Source organism: Halyomorpha halys, unplaced genomic scaffold (assembly GCF_000696795.3).
Source record: "Halyomorpha halys isolate HHAL.00 unplaced genomic scaffold, Hhal_1.1 Scaffold190.1, whole genome shotgun sequence".
NCBI lineage: Eukaryota > Metazoa > Arthropoda > Insecta > Hemiptera > Pentatomidae > Halyomorpha > Halyomorpha halys.
Window position 1 is genome coordinate 392,480 of NW_027105456.1, and position 13,597 is coordinate 406,076.

At 33.7% G+C, this 13,597-nt stretch overlaps 1 protein-coding gene across 2 annotated transcripts in view; it reads right to left on the minus strand.

Moving 5' to 3' along the window:
- Positions 1–13,401, minus strand: part of LOC106679282 (catalase) — a 30,680-nt gene extending 17,279 nt beyond the window's left edge. The window contains exons 1-3 of one of the 2 annotated variants that reach the window (XM_014418349.2): positions 8,184–8,297; positions 5,764–5,831; positions 1,896–2,067 (exon numbers count right to left, since the gene is read on the minus strand). In XM_014418349.2, the coding sequence (XP_014273835.1) occupies positions 1,896–2,067; positions 5,764–5,831; positions 8,184–8,265 (322 nt within the window). In that variant the 5' untranslated portion in view covers positions 8,266–8,297. Of the gene's footprint in view, positions 1–1,895; positions 2,068–5,763; positions 5,832–8,183; positions 8,298–13,143 lie in introns of those variants that run through there. The other variant, XM_067051378.1, reaches the window with a different exon arrangement.
- Between the last annotated feature and the right edge of the window lie 196 nt (positions 13,402–13,597).

Genomic DNA, 13,597 nt, shown 5'->3' on the forward strand with positions numbered 1-13,597 from the left:
TTTCTTTTTATTTTTTTATTTTTTTTTCTATACTTACTGTGGTTGTTATCTTGTTCGGTTTTTAGCCCTGAAGAAGGCTAGAAACTCTAGCCGAAACGTTGGCATATTAAAATAAGTTAATCGTACTTATTTGTGTTTTTCATTGACCGCACCCCCAACCATCTTCTCCTCAATAATCAAAATGGTACCAAATAGCCTTGAAATTCAACCTTTATACTACTTTTACGAGATATTAGTTAATTATATTTTTTAGTATATATTTTATGTGGTCAGCATTTACAATGAACAAAATCTCGAATATCTTGGGTCAGTTTTCACATTGGAAACAGCATCAAAGATGAAATAAAAGCAAGGTTAGCAGCTAGCAACAGGTGCTTATCCATACATTCCAAAAGGATTATTATAAGTATTCGAAGTCTCTCTCGCAAAGTCATCCTTATAATATACCAGACTAACATCAGGCCTGTAGTAACAGAAGGCAATGGAAGTAAATGGAGACATATTATGAACCCGGAATTGTGGTGTTCTTCAAGGTGGCTACAATCTTCTTCATAAGGAATCCTCTGGGATTCACTTCACGTTGTTAAACCTTCCGATTGTAGCCTCCTTGAAGAACACCAAGACTACAGGCCTGATGTTTGTCCGGTATATTATAAGCATGACTTAGCGAGAGAGATTTCGAATACTTAGATCCTTTTGGAATGCATAGATATGCACCTGTTGCCAGCTCATTTATGAGAAGCAGATGGTCTGGGTTGCAGTCAGCAAAGATGCACAAGGATGCAAATCTTATTTATTTTTGCCTACGTTTTGACCTGAATTTCAGGCGTTCATTAAGGCTGAAAAACAAAACGAGAAAGCAACCTTAATTCACAGAAAATAAAAATATAATTTTTTCAATTTCTTGAGACTGGTATTTATTTATTAAATAAACCAAATGGTGTCCTTGTTTAGTCTCAACACTCTTTATTATATCAACAGTCCGACGTTTCGGCCAATTAGGCCATCCTCAAGACAATCTAAATACATTATGTGTCAACGTGAGGTGAGAATTTATATTTGAAGGTATGCTATATTATTAGTAATAATGTTCTTGTCATAATTATTACAAATGAATGTATAATAAGCTGTTAAATGTTTAGATTGTCCTTGAGGATGGCCTAATTGGCCGAAACGTAGGACTATTGATATAACGAAGAGCTAAGAGAACCATAGCTAGCAGAGTCATCAATGTTGACTGTATAATACAGGTAAAAATTGAAAATTTCTCCAAAAAAAAAAATGCACAGTTTTTTGTTTACTCAACATAATTCAAAAATTATTTTTTTGTATCTTCGAAACAGCCAAAGTTTTTTTTGTTGCTAAAGTTGTTTTCCAGTCAATATCCATTTTTTCTCATGTGCTTTCGGACCATTAAAGGAATCGATAAATCTAATGAAAAATATCCTTACGAATATCGGAAGTATCCAACTTCCTAGTCTCTTTATTATTCTTATCGTTGCTATTAAACAATTTTTTTTGTAATATCTGATTATATTACAACAATATCATTGTTGCAAAATAATGCTTCTAATTTTAGTCTACCAATATGATTTCAATTTTTACTTTTAAATGACATTTACTGTATCTCATACTGTCTTGATAAAAACTGAAGCTTTTTCCAACAGAAAATAAGAGTAATATTTTTTTTATTCTAAAGAAATCAAAAATGAATTTTTTGGAACTTTTAGAACAATCACCGATTTTTATTCCCCCTTATTATGTTTGGCAGTGAAATGAATTTTGACTTGTAACTGTATGTACTGTTCTCATTAAAGTAATAAAAAATTGGGTTGAAATAACATTTTTTTATTCTCTTGGCAGCTTGGATTAACTCTTGAGTACATTGCTCATACCTGCTCCTTTGGCGTGAACGACCCTCTCCGGTATTCTTTCCCTGTTGAAGTTCTGTATCTGGTCGAAGTAGGTGTTGTCCTGCAAGAGCATGGGACCTTGGCTGCCAGCGGTGAGCGAGTTTTCGAAGTCGTCGATCGGAGATCCCGAACTAGTAGTCAGGGTTGGAGGATCCTATGCAAGAATTTAAATCATATTAAAGTACAAAATAACTAATACATGAATAAAAAAAATACATAATAAAAAAACATAATAAGATTTAACTCCTAAGTCTTTAAATAGAAAAGAATCAGTTATGATATTTCCTGCTAACAGCTTTCCTACGGCTATTGGTTCCAGAAACAGCATTTTATTTATTTATGTATTTCTATTATATATCTCTATCGGTTTCTAATGGGAACCAAACTACAATTCTTAGAAAAGTATTGCTATACTACTAGAACTAGATACCACAGACCCCCTTGATTTGGTATACTGGATATAATTGTTCTTACGAGTATATAACCAACAATTTGATATTCTTTCCAATGATGTCGTGTTCACCAACTTACTAGACTGTACTAATCAGGTGGCATACCGGGATTCTAAACTATAACATGAAGTCGGGTTAGCATTATGTTAAGTTCTCTGAGGGCTTCGCAGAACGAGACTTCAACGTGAGAGGCCTCTGGTTCGGAGCCCGTGGAACGATACCCAGCACAACTAGGAGCTTCATGGAGGACCTCGGGGTCGATGTCCAGGACGTGGCTAGGATGACAGAGAATATAATACTTGACTCCCTGAGAATCATCCACCACCACATGCATGGATCGCATATCTTATTTGTTGTTTTATTTATTACTTTATTATTTTAATATTTGTTAAATAGGGGAATGTGTTGATCAAATGAAATAAGGGTTGTGAAATGGAAGGGAAAGAAAAAAAGGAATAAATCGAAAAACTTGTATTTAGTCTGTAGACTGGTATTAATTGTAAAAGGAAAGTAAAAGAAAACTGTGGGAAAAAAAATGTTATCTTTCTATTATATTATATCATGTAAAAATATGTAATATATATATGTCCAGTCACGGATTGACCAGTATGCTGTGTTATGTGGCAATCCGATGTATTTGGGCAGCATGAATGGATAAAGCATTTCTTTCTCTTCTCTACAAATATTTAAAATTGAGATATAATGATGTAAGAGATAGAATGATATATCATTTGCTATGGATTGAGAATAACATACGAGACCATTCATATTCTATTGACTCTAACTTTAATTATTTTTGTCACTCAAAGTAGCATCTTAGGATTTTAACTTATCTTATGTGTTACGGCTAAGACATGCTCCTGTTCATCGGCCACTCATTGCTGGGGTCCTCGACTTCTGCAGTACTTTGTAACTCCTTCCGATTTCTTCCCCAGAGTGTCTATCTTTCTTCCCCCTTCCTCAAAAAATATTTCTTTTGACCTGTCCCATTGGCTGCTCCTGTTTTTTTTTTTGTGGGGGGGGGGAGGGGGCGTAGACCTCACCTCACCGACTTCTCTATTAACGTTGAAGATTCCTTCATGATTCCTCCGCTTGTATTTACGGCCGGTGTGATGTAGGTCAAGCCCTCATTCTAGTACAAGAGCCGAGAAGAAAAAAAGACAGTTATCTCACCCCAATTTTTTATTACTTTAATGAAAACTAGATATAATTAATAGTCAAAATTGATAAGCCTGCAAGTATAGGTAGGGGGATAAAAAATGGTGGCTGTTTCAAAACCTTAAAAAACATTAATTTTTCATTTGGAGCTCTATATCTTAAAAACTGCCAACAACACTAGAAAATCTAAGAGGACATTATTTAAAGAAGAGTAAATTTTCTGAATTATTAGCCCTAAAAGAGCTATTTACGTCCAATAGTTCTCGAGATATAGCTTTTTAAAAAGCAAAATTTATTAAAAATCTACTGAAAGATTAGTTGTTAGTTAATTTATTTTGAGAAATCTATATCTCAGGAATGTGACGTACAGATGTCTATAAAGAAGTTTATGAACTTTACCTTCGTAGGAATAGTAGTTTTCATGAAATTTGCTACAATAAATTGATTTATAGTAGTTCGGACAATAAGTTTTATTTATGAAAAACTTCATTTCAGAAACCATTAGACACACAGATGTCTGCCAAACCTCGAAATAAAGGAAATTTAACTTACTATAAAGTAGTTTATGACACTTATCTTCGTAGGGGTGGTGGTTTTTATGATATTCACATATGAATATAAATTTGGCAAATGAAGATTTGTCCGAACAACTATAAATCAATATATTTTAGCAAATTTCATGTAAACAATTACTCCTACAAAGATAAACATCATAAACTACTTTATAGTTTATTAAACTAGCTTTAATTTGAGTGCTAATAGACACCTGTACGTCAAATGGTTTTTGAGGTATAAATTTTTCAAAATAAATTCACTAACTACTAATCTTCCAGTACGTGCCATACAACATTTCTATGAAATGTTGCTTTTTGGAAAGCTATATATCGAAAACTATTTAACGTAAATAGCTCTATTAGGGCTCATATTTTAGAAAATTTACTCTTCTTTAAATGACGTTCTCTTAGGTTTTCTTGTGTTGTTTCTACTTTTTAAGATATAGAGCTCCGAATGAAAAATTAATTTTTTTTATCGCTTTCAAACAGCCGCCATTTTGCATTCTCCCTAACTATCCTTGGCAGACTCATTAATTTTGACTATTAATTATTCATAGCTTTCATTAAAGTAATCAAAAATTAGGGTGAGATAACTGCCTTTTTTCTCCTCTTGGGCTCTTGTACTATTCGGTGTACTTGTACAGTAAGTCCTTTATTATCCCTTTATGCTGCTTCCCCAACTGGTGCAAGTCAATCCCTTCTTGGCCTGCGTTTTAAGAGGCGGCAAATTCCGACAATGAGCACCCCTAATACCTATCTAATCAAATTTAACCTAACTTCTATTTTTATCATGTTGGTATTTTTAATACATATCAAAGCTTATCATATTAACAACTTTCAGAAAGTATTTAGGAGAGCGCTGATGAAGGCTAGAAATTCTGGCCGAAACGTTGGCACTATTAAATAAGTTTTTTAAAAGTTATTTTTGTTATTCTCTGACCGCACCCACAACCATCTTCTCCTTATACATATGTTATCCACGTTCAACTATCTTCTTATCATTCCTAATAAAATAGATCGAAAATAGAATAATCGATATAAAATAGAAAATCGATTGGAAACTGTCCATTTACCAACTTTTAAAATAAAGATAAAGAACAGTAGTTTTTATTAATTTCTAACGATAAAGAAAATAAGACAAACGCACATGACTTGGTTTAGTGACGCGGCTTCGATAAACAAATTAATTTTTAAATTCAATCAAATTCGCTGCGCCCGTCAATTTAATTATAAAATCTAGTGCCATATTATATAGTATAAATTATATTACTATATTATAATAAATAAATACACACAAATATAATGATATTGGCAAATGGCCTAGAAATCACTGGCACAATCTACCTCATTTAGCTATATGTTATATTATATTGTCTTTTTTTTTTTTTTTTTTTCCATACCCTCCTGTAATGATGTTATTGAATATTTGGTACGTACATATAGGAGGTACGCTATATGTATATCTGGGTGTTAATGATACCTTGGATTGCCTTTTGGCATTATAAGGTTAGGTGAGGGGTCCAATGAAGGTTGTAAAGATAGTTGGCTGACGCTAGTGGATTATTGGAACGGGGAGGGGCCATTCCGCTGGTTGAATATTATATTATATTATATTGAATATTATATAGTATTATATTGTCAATTAAATTATAATGTTATAACAAATATTTATAATTTCTCACTGACGGGATGAAGCTTGCCCCATATCAACAACTGGTCACTGGCGGGATTGGAGAACAGGGTACCGTTCAGATCTGCAACAATATAATGATATCTTTGAATTGTTTAATAGAAGAAATTATTAATTTATAACTAATAAATAAATCTAAAAAAAAATAAACACAATCAGATCTCATTAAATTACTGCCTCCATATAACTTTTTCTATATAATTCCTTCTTAAATTTACAATCCACTTCTCATCTTTCTTTCATTTACATTTGCAACCTTAAAATAGAACCAATTTGCAAATGTAAATGAAATAAAGAAGAGAAGTGGATTGTAAATTTAAGAAGGAATTATATAGAAAAAGTTATATGGGACAAAGGCAATTAGCGTGTATTTTTAAGATTTTAAAAAGGAAAATAACATCAAACTGAAGGTATCCTTGAGAATGGTCTGAGGGTCGAAAAGTTGGAAGGTTTGTAAAGAATAAAGTTGAGAAAAAAAAAAAAAAAGGATCAAATTTGTTTTTAAATAAACGAAACCACTCTCAAACAAGAATATATTAATAAAAATTAATCTAAGGATTTCATGTTACCCGTCTATCCTCAATGCTCCTTACTTTGTCACTAAACCTTCGAATTCCTCTCGTATTCAATCCTTACAATCCAAAATCCTTCGTAAAATCCTCAATACTCCTTACTTTGTCACAAATAAAATCATACATAAAGACCTTAATGTTCCCTATATAACCGATCTATCCCGAACCAGATATCACTCCTTCCATTATAAACTCCCTAACCACTCAAACCCCGTAGTTTCTAACCTTGTATCCTCTTCAATTCCTGACAATCCTCCAAGGCGCCTGAAAAGAAGATGGCCACGAGACCTGCTAATGTAAAACGGCAGCACTCCAAGCCAATGGGTAGTTTCTCAACACGCATGTAACACTCCAATTTAACCGAGATCAGATTTACTAAATGTATTATAATGTACAGTTGTAAATAGCGATAAATAAATATCTAAAAAAAAAGGTTACCTGACTAGTTTTAGAATAAACGTTGTTCAACTTAATAATGTGTTTTTATTTTATTTTATATTGTACACCTGGTGTGCAATCCTTCACTCGAAATAAAAACATTCAGAGGAGCTACACACGTGGCATGCTATCTATCAGGTGGCGCAACAACCCTGCGATGGGTACTGGCCTCCACTATGAGCCTCCGCCATTTGGCTCAGTTTTCGGCTGCTGCCTTCCAATTCAGGACTCCAAGCAGGTCTTGTGCGTCTTGTACCACATCATCCATCCACCGGAACTTGGGCTGTCCGACTCTTCTTGGACAATGGATTTCTTCTTCCATGACTCTTCTTCTGATTTCGGCGGGACTTATCCATGCAACATGTTCTGCCCACCCAAGGCGTCCTAGCCTAACAAGGTCATAATGTCTATATCCTAGACCAGCTCATAGAGTTCCTTATTTCTTCTTCTTCTTCAGCCTTCCTCATCCCTTACCGGCCCATAGATTCTTAGAAAGACTTCCTCTCGAAGACGAGCAGGTTATTTCTATCCTGTGTGGACAGGGTCCATGTCTGGGAGGGATATGTTGGGACAGGCCTAATTAGAGTTTTATATAAATGGCCTTTTGTCTTCCTGCTAATGAGCTTACTCCAGAACTCTTTCAACAGACCAAAATAGCATCGGTTTGTCGCTGTGATTCTTCGCTTTATTTCAGATTATTTGTTGTTGTGACCTGAGATCCAAGGTAAGGAAACTCCTCTCTCTCAAACATACAGCTTCCTCCAACAACCTCTCTTTCCTGTGATGTAGCTCCATACACGGCATGCTATCATCTTATTTGTACGTAGGGAGTTACAAAGGGAATGATTTTAATTGCAAAAATTTTTTTTTAATCAAAAATGGCCGAAGACAAAAAAAATTTTTTTGGATTCTCTGGATGGTCTCCAAAAATATATGCTGTCATCAATGGGTTTAAGCGCCATCTTTTACTGGCTCGTGACTGACGCGGCGCTGGTTTGAATCCGGCCTGGGGTGGTCGATTTTTATTTATGTCGCGGTCCCCACAAAATTAAATCTTGACTCCCCTCCATGATCAGGATACGGCGGTAACCTGTATATCATAAATGACAAGGAAGGGGGGGGAGTTCAGACCACTTCCACACCTGATTTGAAACTAAAAGGGTCTCTTTTCAGAAAATATTAGAAGTATAATTAGTTTCCTTAATAGTGAATTTTGAGAAACTTTGACCTTTTAAAACCTTCCAGCTACTAACATAAAAAAAGATAGTTAACAAAATATTTTTAACAATAAATCTTCACAAAAATATTTGTTTCCGAATCATACCACATACCATAAGTTGGAAACAAGTTTTAAAGTGGATCCTTCAATTCATTTAATAAAATTTATGGTACATATAATCACTTACAGATCTGTCCGTAATAATTTAAACACCAGGTCTGGCAGAAGAGAAGATTAAGAAATAAATAAAAACTAGAAAACCGAAGCATCTTGTAACGAGGTTGAACTGAACAAGAATGCAACTGTGTCACTTTGTCAGGAATGCTATCAGATTTATGTTGGCTGGAGAAAGTGACTATCGCAGAACCGAGTGCATTTTTCATAAGGCAAACAGCTAATTGGACTTCTAATTGGGGAAAAACTTCCAGATATATCTTGTATCAATAGGACGTTCTGTTATTGGAATATCTTTCGAAGTTTTGCTGAATTTGAAGCTAAGGCACAAAAGATGCGATTGGACGAAAATTCTCTTATTATGCCAATAAATAATTAAAAGTGTTTATAAAAATCTTCATGGTGAAAAAATTCAACTTTCGTCTATGAATGGAAGACGAAGAAAAGGGACAACATATTCTGTGTGAATGTGGATCCGTTGCCTTCCGATGACTGCAGTATTCGGGACAGGATAGAATGGAACCTAAAGACATTACTAAAACAGACCCAAAAAAATTAATGAACGTAGTAAGAAAAACAGGATTCATATGGGATATCTAGTGAAAAAGAGGGGTGACTCACCAAAGATCCAATTGGGTCGAGGTGGGGAAGGGATTTCCGACCCTTAGGATAATGATAATAATGGTAGAAAAATATGTTTTATAGGAGGTATATATAAATATACAATAAAAATATAAAATAAATAGATAAAAATATAGGAGGTGACAAATGTGAGTTTTTGAAATAAATGAAACATATTTCTTGAGCAATATTTTTTACCCTTCAATCAAATGGGAACAAAAGGAAGACGAAATAATCATCATCAAAGAAAAAAGATTTACTTAATTATTGACGAAAATTCACATATTTCTATTGTTTTTCCACAGTTAATTAAATTAAATCTGTACCCCTACAATCCATAGGGAGTCAGGAGCACAGTACTTTGTTAGGGAGTACTGTTACTAGACTAACGGTTGTGCAAGGAGGTGATTAGGTCAGAATCTAGCTCCATCGTCAGATGTTTATCCAATTAAGGGTTCCACCTTATGAGGCTGGTTGGACCTACAGGGCTGACTCTACGGCTACTGGTAGTATTACAGATAATAATCATCTGTCATAGCCGGATTCGAACCCAGGTCCTTGGAGTCAGTAGTCCATTGCCTTACCAATGAGCTACCTCAGGAGTGATCTTGAACGACCACCTTAAGAGTACTACTTCTGTCAATCAATATTTATTGAAATAAGAAGTGTAGAAAATATGCGAAATGTGACCTCTTTCACTAAGAGAAGAACAGTGCCTTAAAATTTTTGAAAATAAAGTACAACGAAAAATATTTGTGCCGAAAAAGGGTGAGCTAAACAGAATTCAGAAGGCTATACAATGCTGAATTGTGGTAACTTTTTTTTTTTACGAACCCCTGGTCATTTCTATCATATGAGCCTATTCTAACCATAGAGGAGGATGGGGTCAAAGTTTCATTTCGTGGGACCTCCACGTAAATAAAAGTCGATCTCCCAGGAATCAAGAGACAGATAAAGTTGATGCTCCAACCCCCTCAGCTACAAACGGCCCAGAATTGAAGGAACCCACTAAACATAATTCATGTTACAGCATTGTGGCGAATTAGATGGGTGTGTAAGGTTGTGGGACTTAGTAGCGAACGCATCCCTAAAATGCAAATAAACACTGAACCAATCTGTAAACGCTAATCGAAGTGTATATGGGAGAACTGCATCAAGTCTGATCTTGTAGATTTGCATATGGTTTGATGTGTGAAGCCAGCGATTGGTGTTATTTGTATCGATCCTTTTAGTACAAGAGCCGGAAAAAAAAAGGCAGTAATCTCACCCCAATTTTTTATTACTTTAATGAAAACTATGTATAATTAATAGTCAAAACTGATGAATCTGCCAAGTATAGGAAGGGGAATATAAAATAGCGGCTGTTTCAAACCCTTAAAAAAACAATAATTTTTCATTCGGAGCTCTATATCTTAAAAACTACCAACACTAGAAAATCTAAAAGAACGTGATTTAAAGTAGAGTAAATTTGCTGAAATATGAGCCATAATAGGACTATTTAAGTCCAATAGTTCTCGAGATATTGCTTTTTAAAAAGCAACATTTCATAAAAGTGTACTGAAATATCAGTAGTTAGTGAATCTATTTTGAGAAGACTATATCTCAATTACCATTCGACGTACAGATGTTTATTATCACTCAAATTAAAGATAGTTTAATGAGCTATAAAGTAGTTTATGACCTTTACCTTTGTTGAAATAGTTTTTTTTTTAATGATATTTGCTAAAATAAATTGATTTATAGTTGTTCGGACAATAAGTTTGATTTATGAAAATATTTATTTCAGAAACCATTAGACGTACAGATGTCTGCTAGCACTCAAATTATAGCTAATTAAATTTACTACACAATAGTTAATTGTGTTTATCATTGTAGAAGTAGTAGTTTTTATGATATTTGACAAAATAAACTCACAAAATGTTAATTTCTATTTTTGAAAAAATATATCTCTAGATCCATAAGACGCACATATGTCTGCCAACACTCAAAATAAAGAAAATTTAACTTACTATAAAGTTGTTTATGACACTTATCTTCGTAGGGGTAGTAGTTTTTATGATATTCACATATGAATATAAATTTGGCAAATAAAATTTGTCCGAACAACTATAAATCAATTTATTCTAGCAAATATCATGAAAACTACTACTCCTACGACGATAAACGTATACTAGTACTCCATAGCCCATTAAACTAGTTTTAATTTGAGTGTTAACAGACATCTGTAGGTCAAATGGTTTTTGAGATATAGATATTTCAAAATAAATTCACAAACTACTGATCTTTTTCAGTACGTTTTGTACAACATTTTTATGAAATATTGTTTTTTAAAAATATTTCGAGAACTATTGAACGTAAATAGCTCTATTAGGGCTTACAGTTTAGCAAATTTACTCTACTTTAAATGATTTTCTCTTAGATTTACTATTATTGTGGGTAGTTTTTAAGATATAGATCTCTGAATGAAAAATTAATTAGTTTTAAAAGCCGCCATTTTTTATTTCCCCTACGTATACTTGGCAGACTTTTCAATTTTGACTAGTAATTATACATAGTTTTCATTAAAGTAATAAAAAATTGGGGTGAAATAACTGATTTTTTTCTCCATTTGGACTATTAACAGTCTACGAAATTTGAAAAAGATTTGGAATACCGGTTTTGAGAAGGAAAACATTGGCGCTATACAGAGCTGCATTAATCGAAATTTTGTAACATTATGAAACATGCTAAGTGCTATTATAATTAGACTCTATCACAATGCTCAGCTACATATTAAACCTGAAATGACAAGATACGAGTTATCACTGTACACAGATTGGGCAATCTCAGCACAATGAATCGCAATTTTAATATGTGATTCAGCAATTTGTAAACACCCCATCCTATTGAAACGGGTCGGAAGAACCTGAGACCCCCTACACCTGAGCGTGTGGCAAACTCGGGGCATCCGAAATTAGAGTGCAGCAGAGACTGTTGGTACAGAGATAAGAAGTAAACACTCCACAATCATAAGTGTAGACATAAATATATTGCACAAATGGATGAAAGGAAAACCACTATAGAATACAAACTCATTTTAAATTCTTTGAGGGCGATTAATTAAATGTTTTATGTACCCTTATTTCTTGTGTTATGTAAAACTAAGCACTGTGTCATTTTTTATTCTATTATAATAATTTTTTATTTTATTTTATTTTTTTTAATTTATTGATTGATTTATTGATATTTATACATAGGCAAATTCGCGCGTGCGCAAGCCTGTAGATGGGCCATTTGGATTGGCTGGTACAAGTTGGCGGGAATTAGCGGTCAACCCGTCGGGTGTCGGAGTTTGGACCCAAATCAAAGGGAGCTTGTGCCGGATTCATTCATTCATATGTTTGTTTTCAATTTGTATTGTTTTAGAACTGCTAACTGGCAAGTACTTTTGCTCTCTGTGTTTTAATTAATTAAAAAATTTCCCTAACCTTTGGGTTCGATAATTAACTCTCGTTTCAGATAATATATTTTAAGATTCTGTCTATTCTAATTAACTTTAGCAGTTTATTTTTGATTTAACATTGCCCAAATATAAATGTATGAAGACATGACATGTCTAGTAAATTAAATTAAAACGGTTCTGTCATCTTTTGTACAAGTAATAGATTTGTGGTGAGAAGAAATCGTGTAGATCCAGATTCATGTTTTACACAGAACAAACATAAGTCAATAAATACATTGTTTGTCTTTTTTTTTTTTTCGGCGAAGACCATTGGACCCATTGGAGTCCTATACTGCCTAACCATGGTTGGGGGTCAAAGTTCTTCATTTTGTGGGACCGCCACTCAATGAAAAAAGTCGACGCCCCAGGCCGGATTCGAACCGGCACCACCAATAGACATCAAATTGGTAAGACTGTGTCTTAACCACTGAGCTATGGGCGGCCCCATTGTATGTCTTGGTAATTAAATTAACAAATATGTGATAATAATTCTAGGATGGAAGTTGAATTTATTGGTTATACAGAACCACTTAAATTAATTTAAACCACTTTAAACTTAATTAATATTTAATTTTTTATTAGCTATTTTCATAATAAATTATAGAAAATCGAGCATACACTTAATTATTGTACATAAATAGACACAATACACACTCTAAATAAAAAAATACAAAAGTTGATTTAGAGGATTCCTATGAGCCTTCTGGGATTGCTGGTAAAAATATCAACCTTCTCATTTACGATGGTTGCCTTCATTAATTTATGTTCAACAAATATTCTTGGATTATTCAAATGACAAACTGCAAGTTATAATAGGATGAATGGAATCTAAAAAATGTCCTTTTTTTATTCGTTTCCCCTTGAATCTTACCTTTTTAACCGAAGAATCCACGTATATCAATCTTGTCCCTTCTATGGTGTGGTTTTGATCCTGTGATCCTTGAAGATGTCAACTCAACAATGTTACCTTACTAAATGTACAATGATTCCGAAAAGAAATCATCAATAAAATAAGTCTACTATTTTCTTTATTTTTTTTCTAGGATCCCAAACATCTAGGGGGAGCCCCCCTCCCCTAAGCTATTATTCTTAAATTAAGAAACGCTTTTCTCAGACCAAGTCATTGTCACTTTAGACATTATCTAATTCGTGCAGTGATTCAGCAAAACTACAGCTCCCTCTAGTGGTGTTTAATCTTATCAACTGATAAAAGGTGATAACATCATAAAATCGGTTTACTAACAGTGTCAACTGTCAGGTTCTTTCTTTGAACATAAGAAGATCCTTGAGCAGATTTTTAGTTCAAAACATTAAGTACTATTCTA